Source organism: Cryptomeria japonica, chromosome 2, assembly GCF_030272615.1.
Source record: "Cryptomeria japonica chromosome 2, Sugi_1.0, whole genome shotgun sequence".
NCBI lineage: Eukaryota > Viridiplantae > Streptophyta > Pinopsida > Cupressales > Cupressaceae > Cryptomeria > Cryptomeria japonica.
Window position 1 is genome coordinate 75912113 of NC_081406.1, and position 25265 is coordinate 75937377.

General features: G+C 39.3%; 1 protein-coding gene across 5 annotated transcripts in view; it reads right to left on the reverse strand.

Moving 5' to 3' along the window:
• LOC131070755 (uncharacterized) overlaps nucleotides 1–24227 on the reverse strand; it is a 76715-nt gene extending 52488 nt beyond the window's left edge. Inside the window, exons 1-3 of one of the 5 annotated variants that reach the window (XM_058006393.2) lie at nucleotides 23663–24227; nucleotides 20749–22150; nucleotides 20464–20648 (exon numbers count right to left, since the gene is read on the reverse strand). In XM_058006393.2, the coding sequence (XP_057862376.1) occupies nucleotides 20464–20648; nucleotides 20749–22150; nucleotides 23663–23737 (1662 nt within the window). In that variant the 5' untranslated portion in view covers nucleotides 23738–24227. Of the gene's footprint in view, nucleotides 1–20463; nucleotides 20649–20748; nucleotides 23283–23662 lie in introns of all 5 variants that reach the window. The other 4 variants (XM_058006389.2, XM_058006388.1, XM_058006390.1 and 1 more) reach the window with 4 other exon arrangements.
• Between the last annotated feature and the right edge of the window lie 1038 nt (nucleotides 24228–25265).

Sequence of the window (25265 nt, forward strand, 5' to 3'; positions counted from 1 at the left end):
CAACCCTCAAAAATCCTTCAAGCACAAGCTTTGGGCTTATTAGAATATCCTTATTTCTATTATTTAATGGTTAATTATGTACGATATTGTAAATATTAGGATTTTCCTTTCTTGCTTCAGTTATCAGTTGTTTCTAAATAGAACCATCGATCTTTGTAATTCTATTTAATGATCTTCTTGATCATTTGTAAATGCATCAAATTTTTTACCAAGTACTTAAGTGTACTATGGTATCGGAGCTCGGAATTTTTTCGGAAAAAAAATTCGTGTAAATTTTTTCTGAAATTTTGAAAAATTTCTCTTTCAGAAATCCGTTTTTCAGTGTTCTAGGTGTTCGCATTTGAATTCACACGACCTGTTTATGACTCCCAACAGGGTTCCACGCATTTTTCCGCGCGATTTTGTTTTTGTTCATCATCGGGAGTTGTCTATTGCTGTGTATGTGCAGCGCGACCTTTTATGCACCCGTTGTTTTTCTTCTTCCGCATCGTTGTGTTTCCTACAAACCCTTTGCCCGCGATTCTGTCTTTTGTGCATTGACCGCAATTTCTTGCCGCAACTGCTTCTGTGATTCTACACGATTCATTTTCGCGCATGTACACCAAATCGTGTTGTGGTTTATTTCACGATTTCTTTCGCGATCTGTTCCAGCTCTCTCTGCAACAATTTTCGGCGGGAATTTTTTTCTGGCTCTGTATTTCGGCACCCAATCTCTTTCTGACTTTCTGCATTTCTACAACATACTTTTGTTGCATAGGGTCTCTGTCAATTTCGACTAGGGTTTTGAACCCTCCGATCAAGTCGAACTTTTATTTCAATTACAAATTCTTGGTGGGTTTTTTGAAACCTCATCTGGGTCGCTATCAAAATTTTCTAGGTCTTCCACCGTCCGTGCCTTGGGGTCTGTGCTCGGAAACTATCAACTCTACTTTGAAATCTGTGCACATTTTTTGCGTTCGTTTTCTCGCACGCGTCGCATTTACACGACTTCACTCGTCTTCTACCTCGATATTTGTGCCATCATTCGATGGCATCTTTGACGAATATTTGGCTCGAGGGAAGTCAGAAATTCAATGGCAAAAATTATAACACCTAGAAATAGCGAATGCTCACAATTCTCGAGTATCGCGTTATTGATCAGTTGGTTCTTGGAAAAGTCTCACGTCCCTTTGAAGCTAGTACTCATCAGACCAAGTTTGATGAGCAAAATCGTGAAGCTGTCATGCTCATCAAGCTTTCAGTGATCGACGATCAGCTTCCTCAGATTCCTTCCGACAAAATAGCTGCCGAGATATGGGAGCATCTCAAGACGCTACATGAGACATCTGATAAGAGTAGAGCCTTCTTTTTGAAAAATATGCTCTTCTCTATTGTCATGGATGAGCGCACTTTTGCATCTCAATCAGATCAGATACATCCGTGATCAGTTAGAGGCCATTGGTCGAACTATGGAGGAGGACATGGTCATGATCACTCTGAAGAGCTTACCAAAGTCCTACGAACATTTTGTCGAAACTCTCAACATCACCTCAACTAGTGTTGATCTAAAGTTTGCTGACCTTTGCACGAAACTTCTACAACAGGGACATCTGATAAGAGTAGAGCCTTCTTTTTGAAAAATATGCTCTTCTCTATTGTCATGGATGAGCGCACTTTTGCATCTCAATCAGATCAGATACATCCGTGATCAGTTAGAGGCCATTGGTCGAACTATGGAGGAGGACATGGTCATGATCACTCTGAAGAGCTTACCAAAGTCCTACAAGCATTTTGTCGAAACTCTCAACATCACCTCAACTAGTGTTGATCTAAAGTTTGCTGACCTTTGCACGAAACTTCTACAACAGGATCGGTGGAAGCAACAATTCGGCAGCAATACCAGCTCATCCTCTACAAGACAAGCATTTGCTACCAAATCCTTTCAGAAAGATAAAGGCAAATCTCAGTCTTTTCAGTCGTCTCAACAGAAACCCTCAGCTCCGTCATCAGAAGGCTCGAAGAAAAAGAGTGTTCAGTGCAATTACTGCCATAAGTATGGTCATATGAAAGTTGAGTGTCGTAAACGCTTGGCTACACAAGCCAAACAAAGTGGTTCACAGCCTAAGGCAAATGTAGCGAAGCACACTGAGCAGAGCAAGTCTGCCTTTTATGCCTTATGGCTAAAAGACCTGTGGACCAAGTCAAATCTTCTGCCTGGTATATCGATTCAGGTGCCTCTCGCCACTTCACTCATCGCCGAGATTGGTTCACTGATTTTCAGCCTTACTCAAATTCAATCATTTTTGGAGGTGGGGAAGAGTACACAGTTGTCGGAAAGGGCAATGTGCAGATTCAGTATGGAGGGAGGAAATTAATTTTCCTTGATGTGTACTATGTTCCAGGAATGGAACTCAACCTCCCCTTAGTCAGTCAAATTCTGAGACATTCTCCTCGGCTCGACATGACCTTCAGCTCACATTAGTGCAATATCATTGATCAAGAGACTCAGACAACTGTTGTTGTGGGTCTTGGGGATCATGGTCTTTTCAGACTAGTTGACTCGGGTGATTCTTAGGAGCTTGCCATGGCAGCCAAGCACTCCTATGTTAGTACACTCTGGCATCAATGGTATGGGCACTTAAATATGCACTATCTTTCTCAGCTTGTTCGGGAAGATCTTGTCATCAAATTGCCAAAGATCCAAACCCAGAACCTCGAAGTTTGCAAAGCATGTAAGGCTGGGAATCAACATCGGACTCCCTTTTCAGATGGCGACTCCTGCAGAGCTTCTAAGGTACTTCAACTGGTCCATGTTGATATTTGTGGACCTATGGCTACTCCTTTTGTTACAGGGTCCAGGTATTTTCTACTTTTTGTTGATGATTTTAGTAGAAAAATGTGGGTGTATTTTCTTCATCAGAAATCATAAGTGTTTGTTGTGTTTCAAAAGTTCAAAGCATTAGTAGAAAAAGAGTCTCGTAATCATATTATTACTCGGTTTGATAATGGGGGAAAATTTTGTTCTTCTACTTTCTCCCATTTCTGTGAACATGGCATCAAGCGCCAACTCACTACACCCTACACCCCTCAGCAAAACAATGCCATTGAGCGGAGAAACCACACGATTACCAAAATTGCCCGGTCTATGCTTGAACACAAGAGTGTTTGGAAGAAGTTTTGGGCTGAAGCAATTAACACTACAGTCTATCTTCTGAATCGGTCTCCTACTATGGCTGTGAAGAAGAAGACTCTGGAAGAGGGCTGGTCAAGTCGCAAGCCTTGAATCAGTCACCTGAAGGTTTTTGGCTCCACTACTTTTGTTTGGATCCCTGATGCTAAGCGCCCCAAGTTGGAAGCCAAGAGCCAGAAACTCATGCTCACTGGCTACAGTGATAATCACAAGGCCTACCAACTAATTGGCATCGAGACAAATCATCTCATCTTCAGTCGTGATGTGGTTTTTGATGAGGGTCGAGGGCCATTTCAGCTCTCTCCTCTAGTTGTGGATTCTAAGGATCAGCCTTTGAAGGCTTCAAACTTGGGTGTTTGTCTTCCATTAGGTCCACCTGATGGGAGGGCTCTAGTTGTTCCAACTCCTGCACCTACACTAGTTCCTTCTCCTGCAGGATCACCTAGACACGCAGCTGCACCACCTGACTTTCATCACAATTCATCCAATCTTTTGTTAGATGAATCTAATCCTGTTGCACCTCCTGCATCTGATTTGGCACTTCTACTCTTCAGGCTAAATGGTGGGCTAAGACACTTGCCGATCTTCATGATGATGAGCTCATCACGGGTAGAACTACTCGGAAGAAGAGCAAGTAGCCTGATTATGTCAATTTTGCTCTCATGGCCAACATTCACAGTGTATGAACCACAAACATACGCAGAGGCGAAAGGGATATGTGAGTGGGAACAAGCTATGGCATCTAAGCACCAGAGCTTGCTGAAAAATAACACTTGGGTTCTATCCAATCTTCCTCCAGGGAAGAAACCTATTGGATGCAAATGGGTCTATAAGGTAAAATACAAGGCTGATGGTACTTTAGATAAGTACAAAGCTCGACTTGTTGCCAAAGGCTTCTCTCAACGTGAAGGCATTGATTACAAGAAAACCTTTGCTCCGACTACAAAGATGAGCACCATCAGATTAGTCCTAGCCATGGCAACTCAATGTGGCTGGAAGGTCCATTAGATGGACGTCAAGAATGCCTTCCTGAATGGTGAGTTCTAGGAAGAGATCTACATGACGCAACCTCCTGGTTTCAAGGTTGCCGGAAAAGAACACTAGGTGCTCAAATTGGTAAAAGCACTCTATGGCTTGAAACGGGCTCCTTGGGCATGGTACATGAAAATTGATAAGTACCTCACAGATCAGGATTTCCAAAGGAGTCCTTCCAACTCAAATCTGTATGTCAAGAATAATGGCAGTGATATCATCATTTTGGTTATATATGTTGATGATCTGATCATCACAGGCAGTTCGGCATCCTTGATTCAGGGAATCAAGCAGAGTTTATGTCGATCCTTTGACATGACCAACCTTGGGCTTTTGCACTACTGCCTAGGTGTTGAGATTTGGCAACAACCTCGTGGCATCTTCATCTCTCAGTCCAACTATGTCAGGGCTCTAGTAGACAAGTTCTTGAAAAATCCGTCATTGTTAAAGTGGTCTTAAATATTTATTCAAAAGATCAAAACCAAAATGATAAATCAAAATTTTTTGATAAGATACCCAAATTCTTTAGAAAAAATTAAAATGTAGTCGGAGATGGGGTCACCAACTCAAAGCATGTCCAAACCATCCAACGACCACCATCCATCACCATCCCATTCATACCTCCTAAACCCAAGTGAAAGAGGAGACAATTCACACCACTAAGAGATCCTAGCAAGCTAGTCTTTCATCAATTGGTCAAAGATAACATGGTTTCTTTTCCACTCACAAAACCCTTTGATAATAGTCAACCCAAACCCTCCTCGTATAAGGACAAATATTGCAATTACAACTAAATCAATGCTCATGCCACAAATAAATGTATAAAATTAAAACATCACATCCAAGAACTTATAATTAAAGATGAAATTGAGATCAAGGACCTGTTGACGTGTATTTTGTACACAACCAAACACAGAATAAAATACCCAAATGTTACCTTATCCTCTCTTGATTAAAGCCTCTGAATGCTGAAGATATCGCGAAAAGGATCAATCAGGATGGCTTCAAGGTTCTTCGTTGTAGGATCTCTACGTGTGGATAAGCACCAGTGGTTGTTGTATATGTTGTTTCTTCAAGGGGTCTTACGTACTTTCTGAGAAAGCTTGTCCATATTACTCTCTTTTGACTGCAGGAACAGGATCTTCCTAACACTAACTGATTCTCAAAAAAAAAAAAAAAAATAGCAAAAGATAAGGGTTTCAAGGGATGAATGCTAATCTAATCCTAAGAATGACTCAATGTAGGCTAGACTTGGTAAGATTCTACCAATTTCAGTATCGCCAAGAAATTACAACTCTACTGGAATTGATGCGATCTTCTAAGGTGATTTAGTGATTTTCAAATCATTAAGGATATAGACAATATCATAGAGATACATATCAATACTCCCAAAATGATTGAATTCTTAAGCAATCTCAATATCTCCAGTTGACCACACAAGGCGTCCTTACAATCAGTAAGAAGCTAGTGGTTTGGAACGTGAATCTCACCAAAGATCAAGCACAACACTTAGTCCTTCAAACTTAAACTTAAATACTACTTCAAGTGAGAGTGATTCAAGAAAATAAATAACCATGAAGATAGCCACAATTATTGCAATAAAACACCATAACTTCAATATTTTATTGATCTCAAAGCCAAATGGACAACAATTGTTCAAAATTCTTTCTTCACTACTCAATCTTGCTACACAATTACTTTTTTCTCTCTAAGCTCTCTCTCTTCTCTAACTTCTAACTATTATCAAAATGAAAATGAGTGAGGGTATATATAGCATCTTCAAATACAATGAACGGCCCAGATCAAAAGAAGACCAACGGCTGAGATTTTGACACCTAAACCCTAATTAGGGTTTGTTACAAAAAAGGTCCCCATTTAGATGAACATTATTAAATGCATAGCCAAATATTTAGTTGGCACAAATATCAAGGAAACATAGACCAATAGGAATTAAGCTACCACATCATCCTATAACAACTTTTCATCTAAAATTTTGTTCCCTTTCCTATGCTCTTTTTTAGCATATCCAACGAATCTGGACACAATTCCCTCAATCTCAGCAATGGGAATCTCAGGAAGATTCTTCATTCGTTCTTCCAAGTGAAGGACTTGATCAAAAGCAATGAGAAGAGTTGTCTCCCATCCAGGTTCAAGTTCTTTGATCTTCTCAATCAGGAACATGGTAGTGAACATCTGATCTCGTTGCTCATCTGTGATGACGTTCCCCTCTTTGCAAAAGATGACCTTGATTCTCTCCTCCAACTCTTGGATGTCCACATCTGTCTCAATCTCGATCCGCCTGCCAAGAATAGTACACAATACTTCAAACACCCTATCTTGAATTGGATGGATGATACCTTCAACTTGACTGCATTTGGTGTTGATGTCCTCAAAAAGGACCTCTTTCATCTGGAGCAGAGTTGACCACTGTAGGAGGTTCTGAGTTCCTCCATCCATTATCTTTTCTTGTGCCAGGATCCGTCTTGGTGTTTGCCTTATTACTTCTAGAATAGGAATGATAACATCTCTAGTGTGAGTGAAAGCGGCTACAGTTATCATTAGATTATGGATAACCTCAAGGACCTGGATAGCTCGATGAACTGTCTTCATCATTCTTGTTGCAAATTCAATGGCCATTGTGTGGGATTTATCAATCCAAGAGCTCATAAGCTGAACCAAGCTCTTGACCCTTTCTGCCTCGCCAACCGATTCAAGAGGGAGCACTTGTAAAGGAGATACTGTTGGATCCTGACGTCACAAGGGCTGATTGAGATGACTAAAATAGCCTCTCCAAGCACCGATCTCTCTCTCAAGCTTCTTATTCTTTTCCATTTCTTCTTTAAGTTTGTCTTTAAGTGCTTCAAATGAATCAGTTGCCTCTTCCATCGCTTGTTCGGTGGTAAGTGGACCAAGCTCAAATGTTTCTAAGTCATATTCATCTGCAAGAATCTCACCTTCATATTTGTCCACTACTGGCATAGCTACTTGCAATTTCCTGGATCCTGTCTCATCTCGAATTACCTTGGACATTTTTGTGGCCTTCCTCTTTTCTATTACCTCTTGAGAACTCCCTATAAGGCTTTCTAAATCAATACATCTTCCTCCTCTTCAACCACAACTACCCTTGTCAGTCTCTCTTTTAACCAATCCAGAATGGTGGATCTTGTTTCCTTTACTTGTATTTCTTTAAGCAGTGGTCCATCCTCTCAGAAAGGAGATGTCGCTTCATCATCATTCTTTTCTTCATGTAGCTCATTAGCATCAACTTGGGGAGATTGACTTGATGAATGTTGAGGTGTCTGTCCCTTTTCTTGCTTGTCATTTTGTACCATGGATTCCATAGACTCACCAATTTCATATACCATCTTCTCCTAATCTGCCTTCTTTTCATGTCGAGAAGATGTGCTTGGTGGGTGATCGGGGTTTGCCCTCTGCTTCTTCCTGGTGGATTCCCTTTTCTCGAGTCTTTCTTTCTTCTTTGAGCCTTTAGAATGAGAAGTGTTCTCACTCACGCTTGCTTCGCCTTCTTCTGGTCTTGCCTCCAAAGTGAATGTCATTGATACATTCTGCTCTTTCAACTTCTAATGCTATACATCCACCCATCTGCGAGTGCATGATAAAATAGGAGCCATCAAAGCTCTCAGGTCTAAAACCTCGGGCTCATTCCAATCTATTTTCACTTCCTTGTCCTCTTTCTCGTAAGATGACTGGAGGTATCTACCATTATCTTGGTCCTGATCAGCTACTCTATAAATTTTGCATTTCCTGATGAGATCTAAAGGTAGCCGGGAATGCATCTTTCTCTTAACCTCTAAATCACTTGAGAGATTCATCCAAAAGTCTTCTACTTGAAACTCATGCTTGTACTTCCTGCCGACTGTCTCCTCCATATAACCATGAGGATCAAAATTCTCCCGCGAGGCAAAGAATGAGAATGAGCATAAAGATAATTCCTTCTCTGCATCCTCCGAGGCTTGAGTGTTAGGACACACCTCAACTGAATTCCCCAATATGATGGGCACGGGAATTCCATTTCCATGCTTGTGTCTGGATGCCTTCGCATAAGCTGTCAACTGTCTAGTCACCTCAAGTAGCACTATCCTGTCTGTTGGATATCTTGGCAACATGTAGGGAGGTGAAGGACACCCATGAACTCTGATGTATGTGAACTTTTGAAATTGGATGAACCATGCACCATACTTCTTCACAAGGTCTTGTGCATCCAGAGACAGACGATTGTGAATCCCACCTTGCAACATCCTGGTAATGTTCATCGTGAATGTGTCATTGACTAACTTGTAGTCACTTCTAGGTGGATGATGCAGATGAACATAAGAATCACAAACTCTCATTTCTCCGGGTCCTCTTCCGATCACTCCTCTGTGAGGTAGCCCTGCATACTCGAAACTTCTGATTAAGGCATAGATAACATACGAGCTCATGTGGAATGATTTGGTGGGTCTTAGCCTTCTCAACTGTACGTCCAAGCAATTGCTAATGATTCTAGCCCAATGAAGCATTCCCTTTCCTTGGACTATTACTTGAATGAAGAAGAACATCCATTTTTCGAAGGCAGCGGCTTGAGGAGCCCATGTAACTCGATTGAGCAAAGTTATCAAATCTCTGTACTCCTCCTGGAAATCGATCCTATGTGGCGTATTGGGAATCTTGTTCAGGCGAGGCCGACTTTTGAGCAACCAACTCTTATTGATGAGATTCAGACACGTATCGAGATCATCTTCATAGATTGACCTGGCTCCTTCTAAGCTTTTGTAAATCATATCTTTATGTTCTGGAAGATGAAGAGCTTCACTTATGGCCTCCTCTGAAAGGTAAGCTAAGATGTTCCCGTCCTTGGATACAATCATTCTTGATTGTGAGTCATAGTGGCGAGCACACTCGATCATCAGCTCATGACATTTGACGGCGGGAGGGAAACCTGCAGCCTTGATGATGCCACTTTCAATTATCCTCTTCGCAATAGGTGATGGCTTGCCAATGTAGGGGACCTCTTGAAACTTCTTCACGTTGAAGTTGCCTAAGTTGGTGTCTCCAATATTACTCCATTTGGACACGATCCTGGTCTCCAATTCGTCATTCTTCTGATCTTCTTTGATGAGAGCCGGGCGACTAGTAGATACTCCGGCCTTTGGAGTCGCCATCTTGACACCTACACAACATTTCAAAATTAGTCCTTGAGCATTAAAGGGTAGAAAATAAGACTCAAAAGGAGGATTTAAGATATTAATTAGGAAACTTCATGATAAATCTATGATCCTTCATTTCTCAATTAAAAATTTCTCAAGTTTTAGACCCTTTCAAAACAATGCTATTAAAACAAGCCTTGACAAGGAATATCAAAACGAGTCCATACCTTCTCTTGAGTACTAAACTCTAAGACCTTTGAAAATGATGCAAGAAAAATAGATTTTGCTAGGCAAGGTTTAAATCATAGGCCTCTCTTGGATGAATTACGCCTCCCTTAGCCTCCAAAAGAGCTTCACCCCACTTAGCCTTCAACACTTAGCAAAATTTCGCCTCCAATCTACTGGATTTTGCTCCTCAATTTGCTCTTCAATTTCGCACTTAGAAGGAATGAATGGATGATTTGAAATGTGAAGCAACACTCCTCCATTATATAGAGCGCTCACCCTACTCCCTTCAAGGCCGACTTGGCAAAAAAAGGGGTAAAAAAATAAATAAAATCTCTAAAAAAGGGTGGCCGACTTGCCTATAAAGGCAAAACAATTTCCTTGAGCGCTCATTTTAAAAAAAAATTAATTTTAATCCTCCAAGGTAAAATTTTGATTATTTCAAGGCTTAAAATTAATTTATTAAATGCAAAATGCTTTTAAATTAATGTGAATTTAAATTTAATTTTCAAAATGTCTCAAATTTAGCAATTTTGGTGATTTAGTGCAAACTGGAGAATATCAATTTTTTGATCAAGGTCTCAATGAAGCTTGCTAATGATTTCGCCCTGGACCCTCTCCAAGGGTCAGGAGCGATTTTCTCATTTTATGTTATAATCCACCTTAGCTTGATTGTTGAACTCTCAACACAATTTCCAAGATCCATTTCCTTGCACCATTGAGTTACTTCATCAAAAATCTTGAAGGAAATAATGCTTTTAGAGGAATTTCACCTTGGACCCTCTCCAAGGGTCAGGAGCAGTTTTCCAAATTTGACTCAAAATTGACATTTTTCAAAGTTCAAAATCTCTTCAAGGCATCTCAAATAGGTCTTCTCACTGAATTCCAGACTTAGTTCTATCCAACTCAGGAGAAAAAGTGTGATTTTGGTGTTTTTCGCCCTGGACACTCTCCAAGGGTCAGGAGCGACCTTTTCTCTTTAGGCTTACTCCTTCATCAACCTCTCTCGAATCTTTCATTCATCGCTAGGTAACGTCCTTCCTCATCCACTCATTCAAGTTTGTTTTGTTTCTGCAGGGCAAAGTGGAGGTTTTTCAAATTTTCGCCCTGGGCCTTCTGCAAGGGCCAGGAGCGACTTTTCTTCTCCTGGCCTAGAATCATCAAGTTTTGAAGCAAACCACTACTCATCATGATCTTAAAGGGCATCTTTACCTTAGTGCATCCTTGCCTTAGCAAAATCTTCAAAGAAATAGGTAGTTTTTGCGATTTTCGCCCTGGGCCTTCTGCAAGGGTCAGGAGCAACTTTTGAATTTTAAGCATATTCCTTCATTCTTTTGACTTCAAATCACCTCTAAGGCATAACACATCGCGTCCTTCTCCTATCCAAGGAAGATATAGCAAGATTTTGTCTTAATTCTACAAAAAAAGGAGAGAACCTTGGAAATTCACTCTGGACCTTCTCTAAGGGTCAGGAGCGATTTTGATAATTGCCTTCAAAACTTTCATTCTCAACAATCCTTCTTCACTTCAAGGCAATTCAAACATCATTTCAAACTCACACCTAGGCTTAGCTTTGCTCAAACTTTGGAGGAAAAAATAGGTTTTAGAATTTTCGCCCTGGATCCTCTCCAAGGGTCAGGAGCGATTTTCCTTTTCCAGGCTAGGTTACTCCTTGTTGGTCATCCAAATTATCTTCAAAGGGTAAAACATGCCTTTTCACATCCATTCCAACCATAAAAATCACTTTGACCTTGCAAGGAAAATGTGTTTTTGAGAATTTCGCTTTGGACCTTCTGAGAGGGTAAGGAGCGAACTTTGCAATTTTGACCAAAATGTTTCACTTTTCATCTTGAAACCTCCTTGCCGAGTAAGATTTCATCTTGTACCATGCTATGAATAGGATTTCATACCCAAGAAAACCAAAAAAAAAAAAAATGTGTTTGAAAGGAATTTCGCCCTGGACCCTCAGCAAGGGTCAGGGGCGAATTTGCCTTTCCTGGGCAAAACTCCTTCATTCCTTCATCTTCAAACAAGTTTGGGGGCTTCATCATGCTCATTTCGCCATTCGCTCATGTCTTAAACATCTCAATTTGACCAAACAAGGCCAAAGATGACTCCAATAGAAATTTTCGCCCTGGACCCTCAGCAAGGGTCAGGAGCGAATTTCTCAATTCATGCCTGTCTCATCATCACTTCAAGTTGATTTCTCCTCTCCAAGGAAGAAAACACTATTCCTCTCCCATCCATACCCAAGCTTGACTTGATTTTGCCAGGAAAACAGGTGATTGAAGGAATTTCACCCTGGACCCTCAGCAAGGGTCAGGAGCGAAATTTAGGTTTTCAACAAAGTCCTTCATCTTTTCAAGTTGAAACTTTCTCAGGTGGGTAAAGGAAGTTGCTCATTTTCCATTCATGTTCAAAACTTGATCTTCTTTCACTGCAAAATAAGAAAATTCAAAATTTCGCCCTAGGCCTTCAGCAAGGGTCAGGAGCGAATTTGCCTTTGTTGCCCAAAATTCATCAATTTTCATGCTTTCAAACCCTCAATTGCATCAAGTGATGTCCGATCTTCTCTCTGGGAGACCCTGCACAAAACAAGTTAGCCAAAATTAGTGACAAATAAACTTAAATAAAATTTTCGCCTTGGACCCTCAACAAGGGTCAGGAGCGAATATCCTATTTCAGGCATCATCTTGCTCTCCAAAAATCGATCAAAACCTCTCCAGGCAAGAACACACATATTCACCTTCAAACATGTCAAAACTTAGTCAAAATTGTGAAGGAAATCCAGTCTACAAGGAATTTCGCCCTGGACCCTCAGCAAGGGTCAGGAGCGAATTTGACATTTTCAGGCTCTTGATCCATTTCATTCCCTATTTAACTTAGCCCACTAGACTCACTTTCTTCAATGACCATGCTCAACTGACTCAAACCTGGAAACAAACAGGACTTTGCCCCAAAAAACCCTCTTTCAATCAAGACCTAACCGGAGACCTATCTAATTCCCCTGAAATGTATATTTCATTCTAACAATTTCAATTCTTCAGGGAGACAAACAATTTTCCAAAATTTGACTGGACTTAGCTTGAACAACACCCAAAAGAACCCCTAAGGATTAGCCCTAATCCAACTAGCTCAGACAAACCACTCACTCACCCAAAACCCTAAAAGCAGAGAGAAAGCAAACCAAAAAAGACAAAAGAGGGGGTCCCCGTTCTAATGGGGCGATGTGTGAAATGGTCACAACAGGACCATCCAATGCTTTGCCTAATCAAGACTTGGGGATATACCCAAATCCATTCCCTAGGCATAATCAACAATGCACTCATAAATATGACTCGAATACAAACACCATCTATTACCATAAAAATATTCACACCTACAATTCTATCGTTGGACACAATGAGCAATCCAACAAATTAGTTCTACTGGTTAAAATCGAAACATCCAATTGTGTTGTCACTACCCAACGTGGCAAAGTTACTAAGGCCCTATTCGAACCAATCCAAATTCTAAGAAACAATATGATCTAATTGACCATATAAAATGAACATTTGCACAAATTTCCATCGTTGGGCTCCTTTAAAGATCTCCCTCTCATAGGGATATATTATACCAAATCCTCCAAGAATCCTTAGTGCCTAATAACATCAATCCCTCACACTTCCAAACCCTTGTTGGCCATCTTTCCACCAACCATTGCCTCACCTTCACTCCAAATGACTTTCCTTCCCTTGCATAACCATCTCCTTCATATTAAGGTTGTCATTTCCAAACATGAAATAAAGTGTGTGATCAAAACAACAAGTCAAGCCTAAACATTTGTACACTTCAGTAGATGCAACATTTCAACTATACAATAGAATCCTTGGGCTTTCAAACCATCACTATCTAGGCCTATGCTAATGCATAGACAATATCAATTGATACTATTAACCTTCCTATTAAGGTAGAACCCTCATTGCAATATACTCTATCCCATGCCCTATACTTGGATCTTCCATACAACTTCCTACTTGGTAGACCATCGATTCATATCATCCAAGCCATAACATCCACTTACCATCAGTGCCTAACGTTCCCATAAAATGGTGTGGAAGTTACTATTCTCGGTGACCTCGGCCCTGTTGATGTGTTTTTTAGGCACATGAGAACACAGAATAAAATACCCAAAAGTATCTTATCCTCTCTTGATCAAAGTCCTCCCAAATGCTAAACTTCGTGATCAATTGGAAGACTCCAAGGTTCCTAATGTTGGGTCACGATGTGTGGATAAGCTCTGTTGGTCGTTGTGATTGCTATTACTCCAAGGGGCCTTACGTTGAACTTTGAATGCTTGAATTGCTGGAACTTAGATTCTAACTACTTCCTTGGAGAATTAAAAAAAGGCAAAAGACAAGGTTTAAGAAGTCTAAGAACGTAGGAATGATGGAAAATCTTCGGTGAAAATCGACTACGACTTGCTTTGACATGCAAAGCAACAACTCCACAAATGCTAAACTTCGTGATCAATTGGAAGACTCCAAGGTTCCTTATGTCGGGTCACGATGTGTGGATAAGCTCTGTTGGTCGTTGTGATTGCTATTACTCCAAGGGGCCTTACGTTGAACTTTGAATGCTTGAACTGCTGGAACTTAGATTCTAACTACTTCCTTGGAGAATTAAAAAAAGGCAAAAGACAAGGTTTAAGAAGTCTAAGAACGTAGGAATGATGGAAAATCTTCGGTGAAAATCGACTACGACTTGCTTTGACATGCAAAGCAACAACTCCACAAATGCTAAACTTCGTGATCAATTGGAAGACTCCAAGGTTCCTTATGTCGGGTCACGATGTGTGGATAAGCTCTGTTGGTCGTTGTGATTGCTATTACTCCAAGGGGCCTTACGTTGAACTTTGAATGCTTGAATTGCTGGAACTTAGATTCTAACTACTTCCTTGGAGAATTAAAAAAAGGCAAAAGACAAGGTTTAAGAAGTCTAAGAACGTAGGAATGATGGAAAATCTTCGGTGAAAATCGACTACGACTTGCTTTGACATGCAAAGCAACAACTCCACAAAGCTTAGTGCAATCTTCTAAGGAAATTAGATGATTTTCAAATCATTATCAAGCATAGACACCATTAATTGAATGCATATCAATGATTGAATAACAATTGAACTTAAGCTCATTCAAGTATTCCAATTGACCACACAAGGCGAATTTGCAATCAACAAACTGCTAGTGGTATGGATTAAGAGTTTCACCATGAATCATGTACAATGCTCTATCATTCAACTAATCAACATTAAAGCAACAAAGAAGTAGAAACCATGTAGCTTGTTGAAATAACGCATTTCACCATATCTTCAATGAAAAGAGTACTTCCATTTACAAGCCTTAACAACAATTTCTTCTTCTCCTAATCTATTCTAACTTCTCACTTCTAATTTATCTATCCTACTATTAGCTTCCTATTTACTATTGATCTCTTATTGACTATTAACTATTCTCTATTCACCTTTACAAATGAGAAGTTTGAGCTTTATATAGAGAACTCATTACAATGAGTGGTCAAGATTGTTTCAAATCAATAGCCAAGATTTTACAATGAAACCCTAATTAGGGTTTGTTACAACAAACTTTATTCTGGCCAATGAAATAATCACGATGCTTGGACTGATGGCTAGTGGGGGTAGGTACATTAGAATTTGTGCCCCCATGGGTGAGTTAGGTTCATTGAGTCCAAACATGTTGATGTAGAACTTCTTTGATTGGTCGAGTAGTGACTAGGATGCCACCTCAATCTGCACTTGTACTTGATAGATCATCATGAAGGAATGTTGAGCAATATCTCTTGATACTCAGCATTAGTCACTTGCTCAATGATGATGGGAAGCATCGTTATGATCAAGTCATTTCTCCATCTTTGCTTGTTTATCTTGCCTTGAGATAGTTGTATGATTTCTCCTTTACTCCTTTGACCTCTTCATCTCACCATGATAGAATAAAAACTTTAAAGGTATCCTTGCTCCATTTGTTGTTATGCTTGCTTCATGCTGCAGCTGTCAAGATGTTTTAAGTCCTTCATCTTGACAATATTTTGAGTCTTCTTCCATGCTTTTGAAGTGTTCTTGATATTGCTTTCAGTCCGCATCTCCATCTTTTTCATTAGTCATCTCTACAAAATAAACAAAAATGGTATTAAGCACACATGATATATAACCCTTGCACACCCTCTTAATTTGAAATACTCTGATTTAATGTGTTGCAGGTCTGATAGGTGCATCTACAGAGGAGGTCGCTCCTAAGAAGGAGCAAAGGAAGGGAATTTCACTCCTATCAGGGAACAATGGAAGTGATTTTTGCTCCTAAGATGGAGCAATGGCAGTCAACTTCGCTCCAATTGAGGAGCAAAGGAAGTAAAGTTCAAATCAGCATCCAACCTACCCTTAGCTGCCTTTTCACCAACTTTCCACTTTTTGTCAATCACACCTTAGGGTTTTTAGTCTCCGTGCATAAAAATTCATCAAATCACCCTCAATGGATGCCTTGGAGGTGACTTCGCTCTCATGAAGGAGCAAAGGAAGAGAAATTCGCTCCTATTGAGGAGTAATAGAAGTAATCCTCAAATTCACCCCTTAGCTAGATTTTATCAATCTGCCCCCTCCCCATCAGCTTATCTCTTGTGGTTTTGCTATCCATGCGTGTGAATGTGTCAAATTATTATCAAGGAAGGCTTTGGGAGCAACTTCGCTCTCATGAAAGAGCAAATGAAGGAAAATTCTCTCCAAATGAGGAGCAATGAAAGTGAATTTTCGCTCCTAAAGGGGAGCAAAGGAAGTCACTTCAATTCGCCATCTTCCCTCCATTCCCTAGTCAAAATCTCCAAAAACTTGATGAATTTGATCCTTTTAATGATTAAGACAAGGTTGTACAAGTTGAAATTCATCAAATTGCCCTCAAATAGGCAAAGGAAGTCCAAATCGCTCCTGAGAGGGAGCAAAGGAAGTCAATTTCGCTCCTGAGACGGAGCAAAGGAAATGACCCCTATACTTGGCCAAATTCAAGATTGTTGATTGAGGAGTGCATTCATTGCTCAAACTAAGACATCATATGATGACCAAATGGAATTTTAGATGTCATAGGAGGCTTGACGAGGAAATTCGCTCCTAAGAAGGAGCAAAGAAAGCAAAATTCACTCCTAGGAAGGAGCAAAGGAAGTGGATTTCACTTCTAGGAAGGAGCAAAGGATATTTTCATATTCTTAGCCAGATTTTGCTCCTGCAACTTGCCTCTCGATGAAGTACGATCAGACCACTTGGATAACGAAAGAGACCTTGCATGGTTGACTAGACTTGATCTAAGAGACTCCTCCATCAAACTTCCCTCTAACCATGCTCAACTTGACATCTCCTATTCAACATTTTGCCACCATAAGCTTTGATCAATCAGATTGATGGTGATATTGACCCTACTCACTCAAATTTTCAAGAGAGATATCATGCTAAAAGAAACTAGAACTTGAAGCAAAGAGGGGGTCCCCATTTGCAATGGGGCGATGTGTGAATACGTCACAACACACCCCTTCCAATATCGTAAGATGTTGAAAGAATAGTATGACGGCCATTGTCCATCCTTTGAGGTTGTTCCTAAATCTACCTCTACAAAATCCAAGTCATAGATCGATCCGAGTCATATACCCTCCACAATTTTTGCTCCACCTACCAAGCAAAAATTTGTAAAATCATATTCAATATCCTTGATAAAGGATGTGAAGAATATCAGCCTCCCTTCATATCACCAAGTTGCCCATCTCATCTCGATCCTTTGGTCAACCATGCCAAAAAATACAAGATCCCTTGCTCACATTACAATGGGGTCCCACAACCTTCATTTTTAGTGGCTACCTCGTTGATGAAGACATAGAAGGCTTTTATCCTACATGGCTTTACAAAGATGAACAATTTGCTACTTGCTTCAAGGAACACAAATATCTTATTCCCTTACGTACCAATAGCAATATGAATTATAAAGGAAAAGACCTTGGCCTCCATGAGAAAAGCCAACTTGATCCTATTGATCTACTAGCAAATGATGGTAATTCTGCCCTAGGATACTATTCCTAAAATGAATATTACGATCATTTGTAGACTTTCTTGATGGTGCTAGCCTGCTAGGTACACCCCTTCTAATGTTGCAAACAAGGTAGATGCTATGCCTAGTCCTTTCAAAGAGCTTTCTGCTACAAACCTTTTGGAAGACAACACCACCCTTACCATCCACTTTGATCCCAAACCCCTTGATTGGAACCACAACAGCCTACATTATATAAAGTGAAGCATTCCTATAAAGTAAAATATTGCAATCAAGCATCAAAGCAAAAACAAGTGCATAATCTCAATCAAGCATAAAATCAAAATGAATGAAAAAACGGCATGCATTCAAAACTAAAGCAAAAAGTAAAAACATAGTATGGGTCCCAAAGAAAAATAACTTAGTGAATCCAATCGAACCAAAATATCAAAAGGACGCACCCAATCAAAATCCATACATTGCGTACACCAGCTATGGGCCACCTTCATCCATTATGACATATAAAGCTTCATGAACTAATCAAGTTGTTGGCTCTAATAAAACTATTAACACTGAATTCCCATCATTATCTACCAATCCAACTCCACCTTCCAATTCCAACATCCCCTACTTCAATCCAAATCTCCAACTATCCAATCTGAATACCCCAATCCAAAATCCAAATCCACATCCTCACATCTGAAGTCCACAAACACACACACTCGTTGTCACTCCATTCACCCTGGTAACACACTCTATTGCAGGGACTATGATGGCATTTGCCTCAACATCTCAACTTAGACAAGGCCAATCTAGCACATCTAGCAAGTCACACTGGCATATGTATTTCTCACACCATTAGCACGATCCTAGCAATGAAGAATGGAGCATACCAACAATTGAAGACATTGGGATCAGGAGCATATAAGTTGCCAGCCCCTAAAGGCAATAAACTAAATGATGGACACATCATACATCTCAAGCACTTCTATGCTAAGCCATCAACAATAATTTTCCAAAGCAAAAAGCCAAAGAAAAAAATATATAAAACTAGCAAGTTTTCAAAAAAAAAAAAAAATTAAAGGGAAATTAATTCATCCAATGGTGAAAACTGAAAACCACTAATTGTGGTGCTTGGACAAGCACCATGATGAAAACCTGGCAAATAGGAGTCATAAGACATGCAAACAACTTCAACTGCCCAAAACAGAAACTAGAATGATTCCTCTTTAATCTCTTTGTGGGAAATGGTGTTTAGAGTTTCTGTACAATTCAATTGCTCATTTGTTTGCATAAATATATCCCTTGGGGTCGTGTATTAAGCAATCTAGATCATTCTAGAGCTACAGGATGAATGAGAGCTGAGTGTAGTTGTAAAGCACATTACTTAGCAATTTTTATAAGCTACATAAGCTTGTGAAGCATTTGTTTAATTGCTACAGAAATCACATTGTATCCTTGGAGACTCAAATTTAGTAATTGGGTTGTAAATTTGCATGATGAATGAAAGTGGAGATGGGACGATACAACCCTTCTTTTAGACTTTTCCCATTTTGGGTTTCTCCAAGGTGAATTAAATGTTCAGGTCATTACAAATGTAGGTTTTGTTTACAGCAGCAATTAGAAGTAGAATTCAGTCATATATAACTTAAACAAATCAACATGATTCTTTCGGTACACCATTGATTTTGTGTATTTGAAGAGTTGCATATTGGAAATAGCCCATAAAGGCACAAAATCTGATTTATGGCATTGTGGGCATGTATTTGAGCATGCACACATTGTGAATTGAACGAAAACTGTAGATAGCAGCCCATAACTATAGCAAACATCCAATTCTTCCTTATATATGTTGGCTTTGACAGCAATCTATCAGCCCAAAAGTAGATTTAAATTCAAGTTGAAGATTACATATTGGAATATCCAAGTCGATTTTGAATCAATAACCACATACAATTTTCTGAGAAGTGAACTGAACATCAGACACTATTTCTGAAATTATATTATGGCTTTCAAAGAGACTAAGTCACTGTGCAACGGAAATTTTATTATGAACACATTCCTTACACTATGAGTTGTGCCTAACATTGTTATTAGCAACTGGTGTGGAATAGAATGCAAAGAAGCTCAAACTCAAAGGTATCAAGTAGACAAATGCAGTAATAAAAGTGCCATGTAGGCTCATCATCACAATTAGCTCATAATGTACATTGTAGCATCTGTAAAATTAGTTAGAACTCGAGTATACATCTGTCTCATTATATAGTTGCTCAGCTTTACAGAAGCATATAAGATATTAAAAACTAATTACACCCACATTTGTAAATGTAGTTGATTTGTGATTTTCCATTAGAAGAATGCCAGCAATAAAGAATAATTTGTTACATTTTTTATCACCCTTTAGTTAGACAGTTTTTCTCTTTGTTTGCCATTGTCATCCTCTGCCAGAAAGCCTCTTCTTTTCCTTGAGTACTAGTGAAGGCAGAAAATTTATTTGTTTCTTTTACTCAAATTACAGTATCCTGAGCTGCATGTAATAACAAAACTTGACTTCTTAAAATTACAAAGAGGTGGCTACGGTTAATTATTATGATCTCCTTCTATTGGTTTCTAATAGATTAATTCTATTTACATGAATTGCAGGATGTTAAGCTGCTTGATAAAATATTTGACTAAAATTTTTTTGAAGAGAATTGGCTGTAGTTTAAAACTATGATATCTATCTATATCTTTCATTTTCAACTAAACAAAAGCAAAAAATCCTTTTGTAGACTAAGCTTTATGTTTACAAATTAAGCATATCTGGACCCTACTCTATGTAAGAAATGAGGTTTACCTCATCACAGAAAAAGAGAGCTCGACCATCAAGACCGCAATGGTGGAAGAGCCATGCTGCTGGCCTATGCTCCCACATCTTTTTCCGAGTAGTATTAATGACAGGCACTGGGTTCCATCCATCTAGGGTTGCTGTGTGCTCCAACAACCATGCATAGCAAATTGCTGCCACCATAGAGCTTAGAGCTACAGTACACAAAATAATATAATGAGAGAGACTGAAAGAACAAACACACATAATCAAGAATCTAGTAAATATCATAACAATATTATGTTTATAACTTACACAGATCAGGTCCTGAAAGAATAATTTTGACACGTTCTGAACAATCCTCTGGAGGTACATTGCTAAGTTTCATCTTTTGTCTTCTCAAAAAGCTATTGAGACAGTCAATATTATCTACTTCTAAATGAGCTTTATTCTCTGCAGTTCTTGCAATATTATGCAGCAGCAAATCTTTAGGCTTTTCAGGGAAAAATGACCTTTTGTGGATGGATTCTCGATGTCTTCTCCGAGGGAAGAAAACCTCTTCTGACTCAAGAGCCTCTAATTCCTTTGATTCTATAATGGAGAATCTTCTCAAGCTTCCGGCACTAGCCTCGCTTAGCCTAGGCATTTCTGCATGGATATTCTGATATGCATAACTGGATTCTGAATGAGGAACAGAGCTGCTCCGTTGTAAATGGGGTATTAGTTCATGATCATCATCACAAGCTTTACTCATTCTAATAGAAGAAGATCCCCTGAAATAGTGTCCTGACGAATTGTAATTTCTATCTTTTAGGACCCCCCATTCTAAAATGTCATTTGATGACTTGGCATTTATACAGATTGAGTGGTCCTGCTCATATGTGTGATAGTTCTCGTGCTGTCCATTCTTTATATTTTGTGATCTTTTTCTCCTGATAATGTGTTTGAACCATTGTTGCAAAGCTGCAGCTCGGGACCTGGCTTCATTAGTACGACAAGAAGATAAACTTTTACCAGACTTCAGATGTTTATCAGTACACTTTTTGCAGCCTGATTTTCCAGATGGATTATCTATAAACCTCTCCTCTGAATAAGATGAAGAGGATGTCTTTAGGAAGTGTTCTCTTGCATTATCGGGCTTCTGGAAATTCTGGAAAAATTCATTATTGTCAGAATCTTTGGGTTCCTTTAATATAGCAGTGCTACCAATCTCTGCCGGTGTTTTAAGAAAGCTAATTTCATGTTTTTGTACTTTATCCCTAATGGAGTTTCTGGATTCTTTAGAAAAACTACTTCGTGAAAATGAGCAATCCATTTCTGGATGCCTAGCCGAGCAAGAAAGCCTATCAAATCTTTTATACAAACCCCTAGAAGCCTCACTGGACTCTTCATTTTTCATCGTCTGCACTCCTACGTCTGACAACCTTCTTCTCTCATCTGGTACTCTTCGCCTTTCACCATGCTGCCGAGCTGAATGAGAAAAACGATCACGCTTATTCAATGAGGGCACTTCATCCTGGGGATAAACCTGTGATTGAGCACTTCCAAAGGATTGGCATGGCAACTTTGAAGCTGTCAACGAAATTCTCTGCAAATCAGACTGACAATGGTCAGACGTATCTCCTGAAACAGCACCATTGTCATCAGATCGCTTCAAATGCCAAGATTTGCTGAAACTTTTTCGAAAGCTTCCATACATCTCTTTGTCTTCCTTCTCCTGCACATGCATACGATCGAGATGAGCTCCCATTCTTTACAATCTTCTTGACCTGCTTTATTCTCTCCTCTAGTATAGAATCTTCTCCCCGTGTGTCACCTGTACTATAGTCCAATCAATCAGGATTTGATAAAATTGTAACACAGTTATAACTCCTAAATATTACCAATCTAGCATGACATGCTTCAAACAGACACTGCATGCCTGGTACTTTCCTTGGTCTCCTCCTACCTATGTTGACTTAACTATTTTTCAGTATTGCATCTTTGTTTTCATTAGTAAACCTCTGTTGTTTTTATCTGGCCACAACTCTTCCTTGGAATCTAAGCCAAAAGGAAACAAATTCTCCATATTGCAAAAAAAATATGAAATTGTAGCAGTACTAATACAATTCACATATGGGCATTCTCTACAACAACACGATTCTGACACTGCAGCTTTAAACAAACTGATCATAATTACAACTTTTTCTCCATTTGTATTGCACAATAAGCATCTCTTACATTTATATTTGCATAAAGTGTCACTCTTTCCGTAATCAAAAACAGCCTTAACTTGATAAAGCAACACCAAACAGTTTACAGTGTGCACATCTATATTCTGCAACAACTACTGCAACTCCAAATCTTATTTCATTTAAGTCCAAACTCTTTTTCCCTTTGCATTTAACTCTAGATTCTTATCTTCTTCTCTATACTTCAAGAAATGTCCCTCTATCTAAAGTTAAAACTCTTCTCCAACCTACGGGCACAAAAGAAAACCTCCCCTTACAACAGAGCAGTCCTGATTTATACAAAAAAAACAACAGGGATATAAGCAGCTTGCATCAGCCACATTCAGTCATTGCAGCTCTAAATGTTAAGTAATCGAAATATGAGCTAAGGGTTTTCTCTTCTTGTTTTCTCTAATCCCTTCCTACGCAACTAAGCTTACAAGTCATCTGGATTCCAAGGAGGAGAAAAACCGCCTGCATATCACAAATTTAGGCTCAGCCACTACAACTCTACATATGGCCAATTCAAATTTAAACAAGTCTTCCCTGCCTATTTCACCTAAGCTTCGACCATCTCCCCAGCTATCTCATCTAACACAGCTCTTCCTCCGAAACAAACCGTACTGTACCAAAAAAATCCTGCAAATCAAATCTACTTTTTAATTTTCCCTTTAAATATCATTCACCTTAACACTCCACAAAAATTTCAAATCAATTCCACCTTTATTTAAATCGCTTCAATATGAAAATGGACTGGTTATTCCAATTTGCAAACACACTGGTCCACCCCCACGCAGGGCTTCGACAAAAGAATACCTGATTTCCTCAGCACCTTATACTACTAAAAACGAATAAAAGAGCAAAAAGAAAAAGGGAAAAGGAAAAGAAAGCGCATAATAAGCAAACTTGAAAATAAAGCAAAGACTCGAGAGACACATGCAGACGCGCTGCAAAGCAAAAGGCAAAACTAAAGCGCAAAACATGGCAGCGTGCTACTAGTATCAGCAACAGTAGGGTACCTTGGGGTTTCGATCCCGGGACCTCCTCCACGCAACAAACGCTCTGCTCGAGAAATTCCTTGCCACTTCTTCCATCTCGAAAAACCCGTTCTTTAACGGCAAAAATAAACTCTCCTCCCGTCTCCGTCCGACATGGATTTTGAAAAAGAGAATGACAATTATGGCTAAACTCCATTCCTACGACGACAAAGAAGGTGACGCAGAAAAGACTCAGTCGAACATTAACACTCCAAAAAGACAACCCGGTACCACACACCAACACGCCACTTCCACCGACATATGTTTTGGAATGGCCCTGCTCAAAATTATTGTTCGACATTGTGGCCCCGCCCCTCTCCATTTACGTACTAATACCGCAGGAAAAATAGGTTGTATCTCAACACCGATTTTACAGTACGAGACTGTGAACGTGCGTGGAGTGACGGATCGAGTCTCGACGAGAATTTTCGATTGTTGCCCCTTTCGCCGTGTGCCCATCATTGTGCTATCATTGAGTCGCTTTGTGTTGACTGGGGATTAACGTTTTGCTGTCTGAATGCGGATAACAAAGCGCCAAAGAGACAGTGCCAGCTTTTTTGCTTTCTTAAAGAAATTTTAAACGCTCTGTGCATGTTATGGAAGAAATGAATGACTTGTTTAAAAATGAAAGGTGATTTAAAATAAGGCCAGTGGAAGAAATGAATGACTTGTTTAAAGATAAAGGGTGATTTAAAATTAGAAGAGCAAGGTTGGCTGAATATTAGGTTAGGTTGTGGGATACTTTTTGTGCAATAGAAAATAAGAGAAAGTTTGTGAATTGGGGTGAAAAAAGGTTATTTGTGAGATGGATTCAATGATTTTAATTTCTCTATTGAATAATGGGAAACGTTCTCACTCTTCTTAGAGTGATTTAAAATTAGGGGGTCATGGGGATACTCTTGGTGCAAACGAGAAAGTTTGTGAGTTGGGGTGAAAAAAAATTATTTGTGAGATAGATTCAATGATTTTAATTTCTCTTTTGAATAATGGGAAAGGTTCTCACTATTCTTAGAAGTTGATATTAGGGGAATGGACTCAATTACCCTCCAATGTTTCAATTATTGCTCATTGGATTTCGCTAATTAAAAGGGGCATTAGGTTGGGTCGCAGGGATGCTCTTGGAGCAACAAAAAAAGGAGAAAGTTTGTGAGTTGTGGCATTAAGTTATTTGTGAGATAGATTCAATGATTCAAATTTCTCTTTTGAATAATGAGAAAGGTTCTCACTCTTCTTATAAGTTGCTATTAGGGGAAGTTGCTCCATTACTATCCATGTTCTAATTATTGTTCATTGGATTTTGCTAATTAAGAGCCCACTAAAAAATCATCTTGTGGACCAATGGTCATGTTGGGAGTGTCAAAATTTTGTAATTGTTACATCTGGTAAATGCATTAGTTTAACCTTTTGGAGTTATTAGGGTTTAATAAAAATGTTGCCTTAGTCCTAAAACTTTAAGCCTTCAACCCTTGTATTGTAGTGTTCTAATTCTTCGTTGACATGTTTACCCTATGAGTACCCCACTTAAGTCATGACTTGAGTGTGTTTAATCATTCGTCCACCGACCCCATTTGTTAGCCCCTTTTAT